Source organism: Nicotiana tomentosiformis, chromosome 11 (genome assembly GCF_000390325.3).
Source record: "Nicotiana tomentosiformis chromosome 11, ASM39032v3, whole genome shotgun sequence".
NCBI lineage: Eukaryota > Viridiplantae > Streptophyta > Magnoliopsida > Solanales > Solanaceae > Nicotiana > Nicotiana tomentosiformis.
In genome coordinates, this window is record NC_090822.1 from 47,994,439 (window position 1) to 48,014,633 (window position 20,195).

Below are 20,195 nucleotides of genomic sequence, written 5' to 3' on the forward strand. Positions count from 1 at the left end.
AAGCAACTCAAAAAAACTAAATGAGAAAGTTCATGCACATATCGAGAAGCAAAATGCTAAATATAAAGAAAAAACGGATACACGTAGAAAACATGTGGTGTTCAAGGAAAGCGACCTAGTTTGGGTTCATTTGAGTAAGGAGAGATTTCCAAACCACAAGTTTTCAAAATTACAGAAGCGAGCTGATGGATCTTTTAAGGTACTGCAAAAGATTGGTGATAATGCTTATTGCTTGGAGCTTCCCAATGACTTTGAAATATCACCTATCTTCAATGTAGCAAAGCTTGATCCCTACTATTCCAATGACTCGAGGGAGAGTCCTTTTCAACTAGGGGAGAATGATGAACATATAAGCTCAAATCTTGATGCTAGACAAGCACAAGTGGAGTTTATATTTTCTACAATAATGGAGGCTTATTGGGCTTATGAAGGTGTCAATGGGTTTGGAGAATTGGGCCACGAATTTAAAATGCTTACACTAATTAGCCTTAGTCCAATTGAGGCCCAAGAATTTCAAGAAATTGAAGAAGTCCAAGTCCATTCAAGATTAGGATTTCTTTTCCTTAAAGTTTAGGATTTCTTAATTCTTGTTTTAGTAGGATTATATTTATAGTTCTAGTCAAACTAGGATTGGTAGTTGGTAGTCCATTCCTATAGAATTCTTTTTCCTATTTTAGTTAGGTAGGTTTTCTTAGCCTTATTCTTATTCTAGTTTAATTAGGATTAATTTTCCTTAGCCTTATCAATTTTACTCATTGTAAGGCCTATTTAAAGGGCTCAATATGCTGAAAATAAACATTGGTGATTAGTTTGTCTAAGCTCTTGCTTCAAAAACGTGATTTACTTTTTATTTCATTGTTCTTCCGTTATTCAACGCTTCTTGAAATCTTGCAGGATTGAAGAATGTGTGGGTAAGGTTTCTTTTCATCTTACATTCTTCTAACATGAGTTTGAAGAACGCTTTCGCTAGTTTTGTGAAAAACTTTAGCGGGGTACTTTTGTTTTTCTCTCTTCTTTGTGCTTGAGAGGTGCAAAACCTTGAAAGTACATCATACGCATAGCCAGACCTCGATATTGTGAGCCGTACGGACAGTCTACTGTGTTACGCGTACGAGCCACTAGTTATTCATGTTTATGAGTGAGCCTTACGGACGGTCTCTTATGAAACACGTAAGTGCCACTTTTATGTTTCAGTGTAGCCTTAGAGATGTTTGATCTTTGTAATGTAAGTATTCAGATATAAGGTATATTAAGGCTAAACATTTCCTTCATTTTGGCATGATCTCGTAACTAAACGCATTTGATAGCAAGACATAAAGAGAAGTTTGTATTCCTGAATTTATGTACATTAACCTAGTCTCATAAGTTATAGGGGTCAATTGGTTGTGGTCCTTTACAAACTTGTTTTTAGTTTTATAACCCTATCTCTTTTTTTCCAAATGGGAGATTTACTTTTACACGTAAGAAACCTGTCTTTTACAGATAAGTGATCTAAAAAGGTCATTCTCTTAATTTTAAAATTGTAATGAGGCGTGATGTGCAAATAGCACTAAGGTTATAGTATCCTCCCTTATCGAGATTTTATATTCAATTAAGTATTATTTTTTTCAGTCAAGAGAGCAGAGAGTTTATATATATACAGTATTACGGTATTTTCACCATCACCGAGCTATAATCGGTGGGCAGGTCCCTATTGGGCATCCTCTGATCACATGGTAAATTATATACCGAGCCTACTGTGGTCGAGCACTTATGTGCAAGCCCAAAATCGGCAAATAGTGATTTAGATACCGAGCCTAGTATGACCGATCCTAGTATGGCCGAGCGCCTATGAGTGAGTCCAGAATGGCAAAGTAGTGATTTAGATACCGAGCCTAGTATGGCCGAACGCCTATGAGCAAGCCTACTGCGACCAAGCATTTACCCGTACCAAGCCTTATTGAGCCAAATAGCTATTTTACTTACTATATTGAAAGAGTTGAGTCAGTATCAGCAGGTAAACATATCTTCAGATCATCTTTGACTCCTAGTTGCTTTCAGTTATTATATTATCAGCTCAGTTTCAATTCAGTTATTCATATGTTATCTGCCTTACATACTTGATACATTTCTTTGTACTAATGCCCCATCATTGGGGCACTGCATTCATGCCTACAGGTTCAGGTATCCAGTTTGACAGGCTCTTATCATTGACAGAGTTAATATCCAATTGAGGATTGGCAAAGCTCCATTTCATCAGGAGTACAACCGAGTCTAGAGGTAATCAAACCGTCCTATGTATATATATATACTTACAGGTAGGTCGGAGCCCTATCCCGATGATGTTATGTCAATCAGATATTCTTAGAAGCTTTTGTAGACGCATGGACACCTGTGGTCAGTTATGTCGCTGTTAACAGCATGATGTATAGAGCGAGGCCTCGTAGGCCTATGGTGATATATATATATATATATATATATATATATATATATATATATATAATTTGTGACTTTTTTGCGTGCAAGAGCTCGAGTTTAAGTATATCAATGACCGTACAGAATGAGTCGGCATGTAAATGAGGTACTGCGTGCCTGTCCACCTCACCTACGTTGGGGGGTGACAGGAAGCAGTAAAAGCGAACAATAAGATATCCCCAATATTTCACTAAACATTTATCCCGAGTACACTGCAGACTCGGCATCTACCAGAACTTGAATAACAGTTGTCCACGCAAGGTTGGAGCAGCTCAAAAATGAATATAAACATTCAGGAGCTACTTACCCATCAAGACAAAAATAAGTACATATTGCTACTAAGAGAAAAGCTAGAGTTTTAAAATCTAACAGTTGATTGATGATTATATGTCGGTGGCGTGGCTCGTTCCAATCTAGAAACCTTTTTATGGAGAAGATAGTTCTGTCTAGCCAAATCAGTTACCCAAAACAGATCCATGTTCTTATCATAAAATGCCTTGATCTACTTTGAACCTTAAACATCTGCTTCATCGATGACTGTTTCTTTCTTCCCGCTGTAACGCTGTAGAAAGGAAGCAAGTCTCAGTTGTCTTCAAAATACTAAGGTGCAACGTACGGACTGACAAATTCAGGCTTGGCCATCTAGAAAGGTTACAAAAAAAATTAAACCACAAATAACTTTCATAGATACCTGTTTGCCAAATGTGAAGGGGACATATCTATATTTGATCATGTGCATTATCTGCCTCTTCATTGTCGAAATGAATAGTACAACCCAATAGAACAACAAAATTGGCCAAAATACAGGTACATCAAATGCACTGAAGAATGTCAGCACAAAAGCGATGCAGAAGGCTTTTGTTAGCGAATACCTGTCATAGAAGCAAAGAAAAAAATCAGTTTCCAGGCAAGAACTAGTGTGTCATCATTCCTAGGACTACATGGAACAACAGAATTTGGATGGGAAACCCACTAATATAAAAGTTAGGCGCATGGATGAAGTGGAACACAGTAATACTATTTAAAACAACAACACAGTAATACTATTTAAAAGATTACATTAGAAGAAATATCAGTGATATAAAAGCTAATACCCAAAGATCTCTCTTGTGCATTACAAGAATAATAGGACAATCATAAAAATACAAAGAACCTCATGGAAGCAGCCTATTTATATTTGACATATATGGCAGGCACTACTTCTGTCTATAGCAATAAAAATCGATGTAAAACCAATATCCAGCTTTAATACAAATTATTTGCTCCCCTTTCAAGTACATTCCAAGTGAAGGTGATGGCAAATGATGAGTTCTCCAGAGTTGCCAAGACCGTCAAAAAGCCATACGACAGCAGATATTGATTCTTTTAACATACACACAAACCTGTAGCACTATAACATCGAGAACTAAATGAAAAAAGACATGATCGAGAATCCTTAGGGAAGTTTAAACCCCTTCCCAACTTTTATGATAAAGTTATAATTTATTAATGTACGAAAAGCTCCCCGTATACAAGTATTAGTATACAAAAGGTAGAGAATGAAAAGTTTAACTTTATCGCAGTGTTATCAAAGGTGAAAAGCGCAAAAAAGCTCTAAGGTCTGTTGGGGCTTTAAGTGCAACGCGCAATTAAAGCGTGAGTTTTAATGAAAAAAGGCGCAACTGGAGAAAAAGTAAAAATATGTATATATAATCCAAGACCAATAATTATAAGCATGAATAACAAATATATGGACAAAGAAATTGAAAACAATTACGATAAAGTGAAATATCAATTGTTTACTGTCGCCTTTTCAGGATTACACTCATTGGCAAGGAAAAGTATGCCTTAAAGCCTTGATGTGACACTGAAGCGCCCACAGGAGCCTCGCTTCAGGGCTTAAGCGCGCCATTGACATCACTGCTTTGTCGAATATATGTGTTCTTACTATGAGACCTTGGCTTTAACTGTATCCCATATAGCATTGATATCCTTAAAAGTTCTGTTGTTGGTTCAAAATGAAGTCACAGAAAAATTCAAAAGATATTCACAGCCAAATAGATTGAAACAACACAACTTCTATCTTTCAAGAGTATAATTATGTTACTTGTTCATGGTCATGGTTTAAATAGGCCGATTATAAAACTTCCTTGCAACGACCTGGCCGGTCGTTTTGTGTATATGAGCCCAGTTTCCCCATTTGATGTTTCTCTTGTGCTTAATTATTGTTTTGTAACTTGCAGGGATGGTTGGTTTTGCTTTGTGAAGGTTTTGGGGTGAATTGGAATACTTAGCTCCGTGGTTGGAAGTTTTAGTTATAAGAGTTGATCAAGGTTTGACTTTTGTGTTAACGAACTCGGATTCGTGTTTTGATGATTCCAATAGGTTCGTATGGTGATTTTGGACTTAGGCGTATGCCCGGAATTGAATTCGGAGGTTCCTCGGATGATTTGACTCTTTTTACAGAAAGTTGGCAATTTGAAGGTTTAGAAATTTCACAAATATGACCATGGGTTGACTTTGTGGCCATCGGGGTCGGACTGTTGTTCCGGGACTTGTAATAGGTCTGTTTTAACATTTAGAACTTGTGTGCAAAGGTTGGTCTCATTATGAATTGATTTGGTAGGAATCGGACGCTCGGTTATGATATTGAAGTTCTTGAGTTTCAAAGCTTGCATGATACATTTTGGTATTCGATTCGTGGTTTTGTATGTTATTTTGATGTTCCGAACTTGCGAGCGAGTTCATATGAGGTTTATGTGTTTGTGTGAATGTTTGGTGTGGGGCCTCCAAGGGGCTCGGGTGAGGTTCGGATTGTTTTCGGGCTGATTTTTGGAAAAGCTTCAGATTGTTGGTGTTGCAGGCCTCGCATTTGCGGATAATTGATCGCATTTGCGATGTATGGCTCAGGTTGCTAGCTTCGCATTAGCGAAGCTGGTATCGCAATTGCGAAGGGTGCTTCGCATTTGCGACGGTTAGCCGCAATTACGAGGTTCCTGGTCGTAATTGTGATGTCTGCTGCTTAGGGGCCAAGTTCGCTTTTCCGAGCCCTTCTTCGCAATTGCGAGGGTCGCATTTGCGAACCCTTCGGTCGCAAATGCAATATCCGCAGCTGTTATAACATATGTCATTTCTGGACTTGGACCCATTTCATCATACTTTAAGCCCTAGACTTTGAGCCGTACGAGGGTGATTTTTAAAGGAAAGGTATTTTTGGAGTATTAATTTGGCTTGTTTGAGGTAAGTATCTTGCCTAACCTTGTGTGAGGGAATAACCCCTAAGGATTTGGTCTTCTTTGCTTATACGTGCTATGTGAGAAGCGACGTGTACGCGAGGTGACAAGCATATACACGGGTGCTATGTGTGGCTTATGACAGGATTAGGACCTTAGGCTATTAATATGCTTAATTTAATGATGTGCTTTATATGAAACATGCCTAATCACTTTGTGAATACATGAACATGATCGCTGCAATTGACTTAGCTGTAGTCATGCTTTATATGTTGAACACCCATCCGCATTTTTATTATTGGCATGTTCTTGTGCACCTTATTGATAAATTCAGAGCTTATATATTTGATGAAAATTTGGCATATTGATTTGTGATAATTATGGCACATGTGGACATATTGAACGGATTGATTGGGTGTTGGCACAAGGTCTTTGTCGTGCGATTGTGATTATTGTGATGCACATGGGGAGAAATAAGGGTAGCGTTTGCTCAGGTTGCCCATGTGGCGAAATAAAGGTGATGATGTGCGCATATGGTGAAATAAGGGTGGCATTTATTGTTATTACACATGCGGCAAAATAAGGGTGACATTATTGATGACGTTATGTGATATGATTAGGTAGTGATTCTCTTGATGATGTTCTTGTGACGAAGCGGGGATGATATTTTGCTCATATACATATTTTCTTTAAACTCAGTCATGTATTTTTATGAGTTCCAAGTTGAATTTGACATGCTATTAAGTGCCTCCACTTCTATTTGATGATTTGATGTCAAAGATGGATTCTCCTATGTTGAGTTGTTATCACATGTTCTAACGAGATTGATGATATTGTTTTCTGTTACATATTTACTGTCAGTTATTAATATATTGCACAGGTTTTCTTGACTAGTGAGTATCATATGACTTGAACCTCATCACTACTTCACCGAGGTTAGTCTTAGATACTTATTGGGTACTGGATGTGGTGTACTCATACTACACTTCTGCATATTTTTGTGCAGATCCAGGTGTTGGAGGCAGCGGACTTAGAGAGTGAGTGCTACACTGGTCACCAGGATTCAAGATAGAGCTGCATGATTGTCGCAGTCCCTTGCAATCCCCTCCTTACATTGATACTGTTAGATTTCATATCCGAATAGTATTGTATTTGAGACATCCTTATGTATTCAGTTAAAGCTCACGACTCTGTACTACTTAATTCAGGGAAGTTGTATTGTGTATTGCCATTTTGGCTTGTGTTAATTCCATTTCCGCTTCTATATTAGATTACAACAACATACCCAGTATTATCCCACACCGTGAGGTCTGGAAGGGTAGAGCGTACGCAGACCTTATCCCTACCTTGTGAGGATAAAGAGGTTGCTTCCAATAGACCCTCAGCTCAAGAAAGCATAAGCACCGCTTCTATATTAGATTATGTCTTAATATCTCTATGTCTTGTTGATTTAATGTTGTATAAGTGGTGGGTTACCTAGTCGCGGAGATTAGGTGTCATCACGACCCCTATGGCTGAATTTGGGTCGTGACAAGTTGGTATCAGATTCCTAGGTTCATAGGTTCTAGGGTCATAAGTGAGTTTAGTAGAGCCTTGCGGATCGGTACGGAGACGTCTGTGTTTATTTTCGAGAGGCTGCCTGACTGTTAGGAAACATCACCGTTCATTCTTTATCGTGCCGATTTGTTATTCCCAAGTTTGAATCTTTACTCTTCTATTCTCTCACATATAGTGAGGACACGCTCCGTCGGATCAGCTGGGTAGGCACCAACACCCATCGTTAGAGTCGCGAGGGGCCGGGGCCGAGGTAAAGACCGAGGAGGGGCACGTGCCGCAACTAGAGCACCTGCTAGAGCAGCAACTAGGCAGCCTCCGGTAGCTCTAGTTGAGATCAGGAACCCTGAGGGACCTATTGCTACAACGGAGCTCAAGGAGACCTTGGCACACTTCATGAGCATGTTTGGGAGTTTGGCCCAGGCAGGGTTGATCTCGGTCGCACCAGCTATCGCCCGTACACCGGAGCAACCGGCTCATGCTTCTCAGACATCGGGTGTTATGCCAGTACAGCCACTAGTTGCAATTCAGCCCGAGGTAGGGCCAGTTGCGTCTGCTGAGGGGCAGAAGAGGTTGGAGAAGTTTCAGAAACTTCATCCTCCCCGGTTCAGTGGAGGGGCTTCTGAGGATGCATAAGGTTTCTTGGATAAGTGCCACCGCATTCTGCGTACTCTAAGTTTGGTGAAGTCGAACGGAATTGACTTTACTGTTTTTCAGTTGATGGGGCCGGCATACAGGTGGTGGCAGACTTATGAGGCGAGTAGGCCAGCTAGCGCAGCACCACTTACCTAGTCCCAGCTTTCGGGTCTTCTCTTGAGGGAGTTTATTCCACAGACCCGCAGGGATGTGTTGCACAGTGAGTTTGAGCATTTGTGCCGGGGGTATGACTGTGACCGAGTATGCTTTGAGGTTTACAAAGTTATCCCACCATACAACTCTCTTTGTTTCCACTGATAGAGAGATAGTCTGTAAGTTTATTGAGGGACTCACCTACAGCCCCAGATTTGGGATGGCACGGGAGACAGAGACTGAAACTGCATTTCATCAGGTTGTGGAGATTGCTAGGAGGTTAGAGCGTGTCCGCGGACATGAGAGGGAAGATAAGGAGACTAAGAAGCCTCGTGGTTTCGGAGGTTTTGGTGGATCCTACTATGGGGGCAAGGTATGCCACAGCAGAGGTCATTTCAGTCGACCAGTTCAATCCGCACTTCAGGTTTCACGTAGTGCTCCCGCTAGATGTGGATCTCAGAACACTCGTACCGGAGAGCCATCTTTCAGTGCACCTTCTGTGCGGGGTTCCTACAGCGATTATTCCAATAGTCCGGGATAGACTCAGTACCAGTAGAGAGGTTGTTTCGAGTGTGGTGATACTGGCACATTGTGAGAGATTGTCCCATACTTTGGATGGGTGGACCTCAGCAGGGTACTCAGGCTACAATTCCCGCCAACCAACACAGCCAGCTAGAGGTGGAGGACAGACGAGTAGAGGTGTCCTAGAAGGGGAGGCCAGGCCCGTTGTTATGCTTTCCCCAGTTGCAGTCATCATAAGTATTGTTCTGGTCTGTCATAGAGATGCTTCAATTTTATTTGATTCGGGTTCTACTTATTCTAATGTGTCATCCTACTCTGCTTCATATTTGGATATGTCTCATGATTCTCTAGATACTCGTGTTTATGTATGTACACCCGTTAGAGATTCTATTGTGGTGGATCGTGTCTATCGTTCTTGTTTGGACACTATTGGTGACTACGAGACAAGAGTTGACCTTTTGTTGCTTAATATGTTTGATTTTGATGTGATTTTGGGTATGGATTGGTTATCTATGTACCATGTTATTCTTGATTGTCACGCTAAGACCGTGACGTTGGCTATGCTGGGGTTGCCAAGGTTTGGAACAGAGAGGTTCTTTGGGGCAAATTCCTAGTAGAGTGATTTCCTTTTTGAAGGGTCAACGGATGGTTGAGAAGGGGTGTTTAGCGTACTTAGCCTTTGTGGGAGATGTTAGTGCTGATATTCCCACGGTTGACTCAATCCCCGTGGTGAGGGAGTTTCCAAATGTGTTCCTTGCAGACTTACCGGGCATGCCACCCGATAGGGATATTGATTTTGCCATTGATTTGGCATCGGGCACTCTGCCTATTTCTGTATCGCATGGCTCCAGCAGAATTGAAGGAACGGTTACAAGAAATATAAGATAAAGGTTTCATCAGGCCTAGTGTTTCATCATGGGGTGCGACAGTGTTGTTTGCTAAGAAGAAGGGCGGTTCTATAAGATTGTGCGTTGACTATCGGCAGTTGAACAAGGTGACCATCAAGAACAAGTACCTACTGTCACGCATTGATGATTTGTTTGATCAACTTCAGGGTGTCATGATGTTCTCGAAGATCGATTTGAGGTCGGGGTATCAATAGTTGAAGATAAGCGCTTCGGACATCCCTAAGACTGTTTTCCAGACTCGTTAGGGGCATTATGAGTTTATGATGACGTATTTTGGCTTGACTAATGCACCTACAACTTTCATGCACTTGATAAACAGTGTGTTCCAGCCTTATTTAGATTCGTTTGTCATTGTGTTCATTGATGATATTTTGGTGTATTCCCGTAGTAGGGAGGAGCACGAGCAGCATTTGAGGATCATGCTCCAGAAGAAGTTATACGCCAAGTTCTCTAAGTGTGAGATCTGGTTGGACTCGATAGCATTATTGGGTCATGTGGTGTCCAACGAGGGGAATAAAATGGATCCAAAGAAGATTGAGGCAGTTCAGAGTTGGCTCAGACCTTCTACCGCTGCAAAGATCTGGAGTTTCCTAGGGTTGGCTGCGTATTATCGCGGCTTTGTGGAGTGGTTTTCATCTATCGCAACCCCATTGACTAAGTTGACTTAAAAGGGTGCCCCATTCAGGTGGTCGGACGAGTGTACGGAGAGCTTTCAGAAGCTCAAGACTGCCTTGACTACAACCCCAGTTTTGATTTTGCCTTCGAGATCGGATTCATATATACAGTCTACTGTGATACTTCACGGGTTGGCATTAGGTGTGTGTTGATGCAGGATGGTAGGGTGATTGCCTATGCTTCACGTCAGTTGAAGCCCCCATGAGGATAAATATCTGGTGCATGATTTGGAGTTAGTTGCTATTGTACATGCACTCAAGATTTGGAGGCATTATTTATATGGCATGGCTTGTGAGGTGTATACGGATCATCGGAGTCTCCAGCATCTATTTAAACAGAAAGATTTGAATTTGAGGTAGCGGAGGTGGTTGGAGTTGTTGAAGGATTATGATATCACCATTCTTTATCATCTGGGGAAGGCCAATGTGGTAGCAGACGACTTGAGTAGAAAGGCGGAGAGCATGGGGAGTTTAGCATTTATTCCAGCTGGGGAGAGGCCTTTGAATATGGATGTTCAGGCTTTGGCCAATAGGTCCGTGAGATTAGACATTGTGGAGCCTAGCAGAGTCCTTGCTTGTGTTGTATCTCAGTCATCCATGTTTGAATGCATTAAGGCTCGCCATTATGATGATCCCCACTTGCTTGTCCTTAAGGACAGTGATGCGAGGTGGTGCTAAGGAGGTAACTATTGGTGATGATGGTGTATTGCGGCTTCAGAGCCGGATTTGTGTTCCTAATGTGGATGGGTTGAGAGCGTTGATTCTTGAGTAGGCTCATAGTTCGCGGTATTCCATTCATTCGGGTGCTACGAAGATGTACCGCGATTAGAAGCACCATTACTAGTGGCGGAGGATGAAGAAAGACATCGTTGGGTATGTCGCTCGATGTTTGAATTGTCAGTAGGTCAAGTATGAGCATTAGAGACCTGGTGGTTTGGTTCAAAAGATTGAGATACCGGAGTGGCAGTGAAAGCGTATCACTATGGACTTCGTGGTAGGCTTGCCACGGACATTAAGGAGATTTGACGCAGTTTGGATCATTGTGGACAGACTGACCAAATCTACACATTTCATTCCAATCATGACTTCCCACACATTGGAGCAGTTGGCTAAGATCTACATCCGGGAGACTGTTCACTTGCAAGGTGTACCTGTTTCTATCATCTCGAATTGCGGCACTCAGTTTACTTTGCATTTTTGGAGAGCGGTTCAGCGCGAGTTGGGCACGTAGGTTGAGTGGAGTACCGCATTTCACCCTCAGACTGACGGGCAGCCCTAGCGGACCATTCATATCTTGGAGGATATGTTGAGAGCATGCACTATTGATTTTGGAGGTCAGTGGGACCAGTTACTACCCCTTGCGAAGTTTGCCTACAACAACAGCTACCGGTCAAGTATCTAGATGGCTCCGTATGAGGCATTGTATGGGAAGCGATGTCGTTCTCCGGTTGGTTGATTTGAGCTTGGCGAGGCTAGGCTATTGGGCACAGACTTGGTCCGTGATGCGAGCCCTTCTTCGTAATTGCGAGAGTCGCATTCGTGAACCCCTGGTCGCAAATGCGACATCCGCAACTTTTATAACTTATGCCATTTCGGGACTTAGACCCATTTTATAATACTTTGAGCCATAGACTTAGTGAGGGGCGATTTTTGAAGAAGATTTTCACACAAAGCTGTTGCGTAAGTGATTTTCACTTGATTTTGATATTATATCTTGATTTCTCATGCATTTTTTACACCAAAATCAAGGAATTTTTTGGGGGGTTTAACTATTTTTTTAAAAATATAAATTGAGGATTTGAGAGTAGATTTGGACTCGGTTTTGAAAACTAATCACATATTTGGACTCGTAGGGTTATAATCACTTCTTGCTCGTTAAAAAAAAATAGGTTGATTTTTTTGGAAATGTGGTTATCCCAATATATAAAGTCTCCTAATTGTGAAATGCTTCATCACTCAAATTTGTCAAATATATATCAATATAAACCTAAAAAGAAAGAGAGAGATGATGGGGAACTTCTTGCTAGTCTAATTGGCAGGATAAGCATTTCAACTTGGAGATTAAACATGCAACATTGTGCCCCAAAACCACCGCAGATCAAGCTCTGGTGATTAAGAGACGACTAGGAGACCACTAATCTCGAAGCCCTCGCGAAGCTTTTAATGGCTGCTCCGGCCACTGGCCAGCCTCCTCTTGAGGCTGGTCAGTCGTCCCTACCATCCCCACAGCAACATACAACCTCTACAACCCCTAATCCACCCACAAACAACGCAAAATTACTACAACCAAGTTCATTAAATTCCCCTATGCAAACCCTACCCCTCGTGCCCATAAAACCAGTAGAATATCTTCATGGGGAGCCTATAATTAAATGGAAGAAGTCAGAAGTGAAGTAATCAATCGTGAAACAAGGCTTGCAACCGGTAGTCTTGGGAAAATTTCGTATGGGAAGCCAGTGATTTATGTAAGGTGATTCCTATTCAGTGTGAACTTAAAGAAGCACGCTCAATTGGCCTTATTGAAGATAATCATGTGTTGATCAGACTATCATTGATGGAAGATTATGTTCATCTACTTTCAAAGCCTGATTTATACCTAAAAGCCCAAGGAGAGATGTGGCAGATGAGATGTACGAAGTGGAACCCTTGGTGGAAACTTGAAGAGGAGACTCCTATTGCAATTGCTTGGATTAGCTTACCAGAGTTGTCATCTAACTTCTTTGGTAAGGAATTTGTGTTTTCAATAGCAAGAGCAATAGGTAATCCTTTACATGTTTTAGCAACACAAAATGATACTAGACCTAATTGTGCAAAGGTGAAAGTGGAGGTGAATTTGCTTGCTAAAGTCCCTCAAAAAATTAAAATAGTTGAAGAAGAGGATTAAACTGGGCCGGAGGAATCTAAATGGATTAAAATCAAGTATCATTATCTTCCAAAATATTGTAAAACTTGTAAGAAACAAGGTCGCAATGAAGTTGATTGTTGGGTGATTCATCTTGAGTTGCATAAGAAGTATGAAGAAGCTGTTGAAGATCAAAGTATAGGGGAGGAGATAGTTGGTACTGTAGCTGCATCAACCAAGGTCCTAACAAGGGGAAAAGCAGTGGGGAAACCAATTTCAAATCATGCCAAGCAGGAGTGGATGCAAAGAAGAAAGAATAAGTATCAAAGGGATAATAGGGGCCATATAATTGAAGCTGCAAAATAACAAGGAGCTGACAATGCTAATGGGAAGAACAATGTTGAAACAGTTACTACAAAGAACAAGTTTGATGCCCTTGAGGTTGAAGAGATTGAGCAACCAATCTTCGGCAAAGGAGATGACACTGTTAAAGAAAAGGAGAAGCAACAACTGGTAAATGAATCCCACAACAAGAAGGAGAAAAAGCAACAGGAGAATGTACCACATTCCAGTCCAAATCCTAAAGGAAATGGGAGTTTTACTGTAGCGGCTAAAGAAATCAACCCTAACCCTAATCCTAATGCTACTAGAATTGGAGTGGACCCGCAAAAGGAAAGAACTGTGGATTGGGTTCAAGAAGGTTTGGAACTCCTAAAGAGGTACTTAATGTGATAACTAACCATTCTTGTCAAGAAGCTCCTTCACAAACGATGGGAGGCTCTTTAAGGGCAGTTGATACCACAGGAACAACAAACGATGGTAGCTCAAAGGGAATTGGAACAACTGATGCAACAAGCAATAGATGCACATCATGGGGTGAAGAAGTTGAGGAGATGGAATTAAACAATGTTGTTGATAAGAATGCTCACATCAATGATCATGCAAAGCAGCCTGGCACAGTAAATTCACAAGCTACAGTAAACCTTAGGATGCAGGAAACTAGGGTTGAAGCTCTTGATCAAACCATAATGCAGAACACAGCAAAATCAATTGGAGTAGAAACTAGAATCAATGAGGGTGCAGGTGAAGAAGCTACAGGGAAGGAGAAAGGCAATGGAACAGTAAACCCTAGCAACACTGCCATGGGTTTCTCTACGGCTGCAGCTCATGCGATGGATGGTAATGGTGTAGGACATGTTAACAAGGCTCCTACAATGGCCTTGGATGATACAGTGAGGTCAAACACCAAAACAACTGATGGCAAGCCTAAGGAATCTAATGGAACAGTAATTCCAGTGTCTACTGCTACAGTAAACCCTAATCTGGGTTCAGTTTATGAATTGTAATTCAAGGTGATGCAGGAGGCTTTAGGAGCAATGGAAAAACATAACCAAGGGTTAAAGGAGGCGACTAAGGTGTCACATGAGCAGGCCATTGTTCCTAAGGCTTCAGGTGCAATTGAGGCATTGCCAGTGGCCTGTGCCTTAGGAACTGGGCAGCCTATGCAGCTTCAAATCAATGTCCCATTGAAATCACCTAACCAAATACTACATGACATTATCACTCATAATGTGGCACCTGTGGATCTTCGGAATGTAGAGGTAGAACAAGGTGGGATTGAGGAAGAGGGAGATGAATCTACTGCAGGCAATTTCAAGGCAATTGCTAGAGATGCAGACTTATCTCCAAGAATTGCTGGCAGAAGTGGTAAGAAGGGCAAGAAGCAAGGTCAAGTTAAAGAATTACCTCAACCTACAAGAATTATGCCCAAGAGAGCAGTCTCAGTTACCAAATGATGATCAAGACCTTGATATGGAACATAAGGTCGGTTAAAACTCAACAGGCCTTTCAAAGAGTAATCAATATTTATAGGGAACATGGATTCTTTGTGGTTGCTTTGATAAAACCTTTTCAAAACTCAAGACATATTCAAAGATATAGAAGAAGACTTAATATAGAGGCTGCAATGTCTAACATTAATGGGAAGATCTGGCTTTTCTTTGATGTTCTTGTAGTGTGGGAATTAGTGATGGATACTGAACAGCAGGTGACTATCAAACTGTATCATCAGGATATTGGCCAATACATCATGTTTACTTTTGTATATGCTAAATGTTCTTCACTTGAGAGGCTGGAATTGTGGGATAATCTGTATTATCTTGCAAGTAATATGGAGGTGCCTTGGGTGGTTGGTGGTGATTTCAATGTTGTAATACATGAAGATGAGAAGATTGGGGGACGGCCAGTTCACCCTCTTGAATATGAAGACTTTGCTTTTTGTGTGAACTCTTGTGGGCTGTTTGATTTAGGCTACAAAGGAAGTCCATTCACTTGGTGGAATTGTAGACCGAATGTTGATTGTATCTTTAAGAGACTGGATAGAGTTTTTGTGAACTTACCATTCCAGAATCTATTCCCTACCATTGATGTTGAACATCTTAATAGGACAGATCATGCCCCTTTATTCATGAGCTGTGGTGAACAAGTTACTAACTTCATCAAGCCTTTTAAGTTCCTGAACTTCTGGACCAAACATGAAACATTTAAGGAGGTGGTTAGGAAGAACTGGATTGGTGACTTTATTGGAGATCCATATCTCATGGTCAAGCAAAAGCTAAAGAGGGTGAAGATTGCTCTATCTAAATGGAGCAAGGAGACATATGGAGACATGTTCAAACAACTTGCTATTAGGGAAGACTTTGTGAATGTGAAGGAGATGCTTTTTGAAGAAGAACCTACAATTAAGAATAGAATAGTGCTTCAAAAAGCACAAGCTGAATTGAAGAGATACTTAAGCATAGAAGAGCAATACCGGAAGCATAAGGCTGGGATGACATGGTTTGCTTTGGAGATAGGAATACAAAATTCTTCCACAATCCTATTATGGAAGCCAAGAATACAAAAAGGGGATGGAGTCTAGGTGGAAAGCTAAGATGATATGGTTGTTGCCAGTGTTTTGGATAGCGTGCGGCGACAAATAGCGACGAGGGCCCGCTTCACTGAGGCGAGAGGCACGCAGCGAAGCGCTCGCCTTTTTGCTGTGAAGCGACAATTTATACAAAAACATAAAATATTATATACATATAACTAAAAACTCAATAACAATAATATATTAATAAATATCATTCAAAAATTAATTGCGGATCTTGATAAGCCTTGTATAGCATAATTCCAAGCTATATCATTTCGTTTATTACTATCGCGTTGTTTTATGGGAAAAAAATTATCAAGTCAATATGCAATTAATTCTACTCAATAAGACTATAAATCTATAATTGAAAAAAACAGAGCAACAAATTAATAAAGCTACTGCCTCTACTCGATTTTGAAAAACAGAGCAACAAAAAAAAATGAAGCTACTACCTGACTGCCTCTGCTCGATTTTGAAAAGCAGAGCAACAAAAAAAAATACAGCTACTGCCTTTGCTCGATTTTGAAAAACAGAGCAACAAATTGAAAAATAAGAGCTGAAAGAGATGATGGAAGAAACAGAGCAAAAAACCCAAAAACTGAGCAAAGAAAGAAAGAAGAAGAAAAACAGAGCAAAGAAAGAAGAAGAAGAAGAAAAACAGAGCTGAAAGAGATGATGGAAGAAAGAAAAACAGAGCTGGGCTGAAAGAGAAGAAAAACAGAGCCGAAAGAATAAGAAAAACAACGATCACTGAAGAAAGAAGAAGAAAAAGAAAAAAGAAGACCAGCAATGGTGGTCGACCAGAAGAAGAAGAAAGTAGAAGAAGAAAGGAGAAGAAGAAGAAAAGAAAAGAAAGAAACATACCTGGTGAAAAAGGGGTCGTTGATGGCTGACGATGGAAGAAGAAGAAGAAGAAGATGTGAACTCAAGCCCTAATTTTGTCGCTGAAGAAGAACCGGAGAAGAAGGGTCGCTGCTCGTAAGAAGTGATTTCACCCAAGCCCTAATTGCGACTTAAGTGCCTTTTTCTTTTCTTTTTTTAAAATAGCGACGCTACGCTCGCTTCTCGCCACACTGTCGCCTCTCGCTACACAAGCAGAGGCGACCGCTATTTTGAATCGCAACGCAACAGGCCCTCTGTAGCGACACACGCTCGCCTCGCATCGCTACACGCTTTTAGCGCTGTAGCGAGCGCTATTTATAACACTGGTTGTTGCTGCTGTGGAATTTTACCAGAGGCAATTCACCAAATAAGTTGATCTTACTGACTTCACTCTACTAGACAATGTGCCTGCTATGGTGACTATGGAGCAGAATCTGGAAATGTGTAGGTATCCTATTCTTGAAGAAGTCAAGGCTGTTGTGTTTGAACTTAGTGGGGAGAGTGCTAGTGTTCCTGATGGATTCGCTGGTACTTTCTATCAAGTATGTTGGGACATCATTGGTATTGATATTCATAACATGGTATTGCACTTCTTTGGGGGAGCACCACTGCCTAAATCCATTACACATACTAATCTTGTGTTACTTCCAAAAAAGCCAATGGTTCAGACTTTCTCAGATTTGAGGCCCATAGGCTTGAGCAATTTCATCAACAAGGTGATGTCTAGAGTCCTACGTGATAGACTTGAGAAGTTCTTGCCTTCTTTGATATCCTCCAACCAGTCTGGCTTTGTGAAAGGAAGAAGTATTTTTGAAAACATACTTCTCACTCGGGAGATTGTTACTGACATCAGGTTAAGGAGCAAGCCTGCCAATGTAGTTATTAAATTGGACATGGCTAAAGCATATGATAAGGTGTCTTGGAAGTACCTGCTTCGTGTGTTAAGGAAGATGGGATTTGCTGAACATTTTATCATCATGATATGGAATTTGTTGTCAAATAACTTTTACTCAATCTTGGTGAATGGCTTCTTTCACTCTACTAGAGGGGTGAAGCAAGGAGATCCATTATCTCTTGCATTATTCATACTGTCAGCAGAAGTGTTGTCTAGATCATTGAACAAATTGTTTGATGACAATTCGTTTAGGGGTTTTGGAATGCCAAAGTGGATTGATCCATTGAACCATCTTGCATAGGCTTATGATACAATTATCTTTGCCTCAACTCATCCAGATTCATTGAAGAAGATCATGGCAATGTTGTGTGGATATGAGAAGATCTCAGGCCAGCTCATCAACAAGGCAAATAGTTCCTATTATATGCACTGTAATGTGGCAACTTCTTTGGTTCAAACAGTTGGTGATATCACTGGCCTTACTAAGGGTTCATTCCCTTTCATCTACTTAGGGTGTCAAATATTCTATACTATGAGAAGGAAAGACTACTATGATGATCTTATAAAGAAGGTAAAGGCCAAACTGCACTCATGGAAAGAAAAGTTGTTATCTTATGGAGGTAAGGCTACACTGATCAGTAGTGTGCTTCAAAGCATGTCAGTGCACTTACTCTCACTTCTGGATCCTCCCAAAAACATATTGGAACACTTGCATAAGTTATTTGCAAGGTTCTTTTGGAGCAAAAAGGAAGAAGGGAGGAGTAGACATTGGTCCTCATGGCAGAAGCTTTGTCTCCTAAAGGAGGAAGGAGGGTTAGGCTTCAGATCCTTGTTTGATGTATCTAGGGCACTGTTTGCAAAGTTGTGGTGGAGATTTAGGACTACAAAGTCATTGTGGTCAAATTTTATGTGGAACAAATATTGCAAGAAGGAGATACCAACGGTGGTACAATTTAGGCAAGGTTCTCATGTTTGGAGGCAAATGTTGAATGCTAGGCAAGATGTGGAGCATAGATTTAGTGGGAGATGAAGAGTGGTACTACAAATGTTTGGCATGAAAACTGGACTGGATTAGGAGCTTTATATCATGTAGTGCCACCTGATTTTCATATCAATGAGGACTTGGGAGCTGTGTAAGATGAGAAACACAAATAGGAATGGTGGATCAGTATCAGTCAATAGAGTGATTCATGAGATCAACAAGACGCTATATTTCTTAGCAAAAACTAGATACAATTGGCTACCTGGAATTCCATATCTTTGGCCAGACATGATTAAGTTCTTTGAGGGATACAAGCCAGTGTTAGTGACTAGAAGAGTAACTTGGCAGCTGCCTCATCGTGAATGGTGTAAGTGTAATACTGATGGAGCTTCAAGAGATAATCCAAGCCCTAGTTCTATAGCCTTCTGTGTGAGGGATAGTGAAGGTGATCTGGTGTATGCACGAGCAAAGCAACTGGAGGACACAACAAATATTGTTGCTGAGGCTAAGGCAATTAAAGAAGGCTTAGCATATTGTGTGGCTCATGAGCTACACCCTCTCATATTGGAAACTGATTCATTGGGTTTGAAGAAAATTATTGAAGAAGAATGGGACCCACCATGGTGTATTATAGCTGAAGTTAGGAGGATACAGGAGTTGAAGGAGCAGTTCAATGTGTTATTTCAGCAGTAAGGGAAGGCAACACTGTCGCAGATTTATTAACTAACCTTGTGTTTTCTTTTGCAGGTACAATTCAATTTAACTCTTTCTCTGAACTGCCAAGTGCAGGGAGGAGACTACTCAACATTGACAAAGGCTCAAATACCTACTCTTAGGGTTAGGTTAGCAAAAAGAAAAGCTCCAGACTGATGGTACCCTATACTTCCACACTCCCTGCCTTTGCTATTTTCTTTGTATTCACTAGTTTTTGTATGTTGTCGAGTTGCTTGCCAGTGGTATTAGCATGGCTACATGCTCATTCTGGTGGTGGCTCTATAATGTATGAAACAATCACAGCAGGCAGGAGGTTCACTACTTCATATGTAAGTCTACAAAGTCGCATACTACTACCTCTACTGGTTCACTTCTGGAATCAGTCAAGAGACACTGATGATCACTGGACATTCGTTGTTGTTATTTTTGGTCACATGTCAAGGCCAATTTCGGGAAGTCCTGGACTGCTGATTATGCTGGCTTGTGGTGCAATTGAAAACTGTATGGTGTTATGCTTTTTTCCAGTGGTATTAGCAGGTTATCTTGCTCATTATGGGGAGGGAATGGCACTGTATGGATACAGGAGTAACAAGCTGGAATTGATGGTCGAGACAGTTGCATATCTCTTGAGAAGGGTGAGGTTTTTACTTGACGACATCAAGAATGAAGGCTACATGTTGCACACATACATTCAGAGTTTATTGGATGGCTTCTACGGATTGGTGTAGTTGGTGGAGTTTCACATTTGCCTTGTCCTTTGGAATGCAAACCCTGGCGCCTGGTGGGAGAATTATAGGTGCTATTGTGGGGTGTTTGCCCTTGGCTTGTGAAGTTACATACACCATTGTCCTCTTGA

The 20,195-nt window shown here is 41.0% G+C and overlaps 1 protein-coding gene and 1 long non-coding RNA gene across 2 annotated transcripts in view; both read right to left on the reverse strand.

The window, feature by feature from the left end:
• Positions 1-2,628: 2,628 nt before the first annotated feature.
• LOC104098689 (protein RER1A-like) overlaps positions 2,629-20,195 on the reverse strand; it is a 28,178-nt gene continuing 10,611 nt past the window's right edge. Inside the window, exons 2-3 of the mRNA XM_070188565.1 lie at positions 3,146-3,326; positions 2,629-3,016 (exon numbers count right to left, since the gene is read on the reverse strand). Coding sequence (XP_070044666.1) covers positions 2,969-3,016; positions 3,146-3,326 — 229 coding nt within the window. The 3' untranslated portion in view covers positions 2,629-2,968. The remainder of the gene's footprint in view (positions 3,017-3,145; positions 3,327-20,195) is intronic.
• LOC138900901 (uncharacterized) lies at positions 4,181-16,781 on the reverse strand. The gene is made up of 2 exons (XR_011412245.1): positions 16,618-16,781; positions 4,181-16,567 (listed from the first exon to the last, which is right to left on the reverse strand). It is a non-coding gene; the product is annotated as an uncharacterized lncRNA (long non-coding RNA).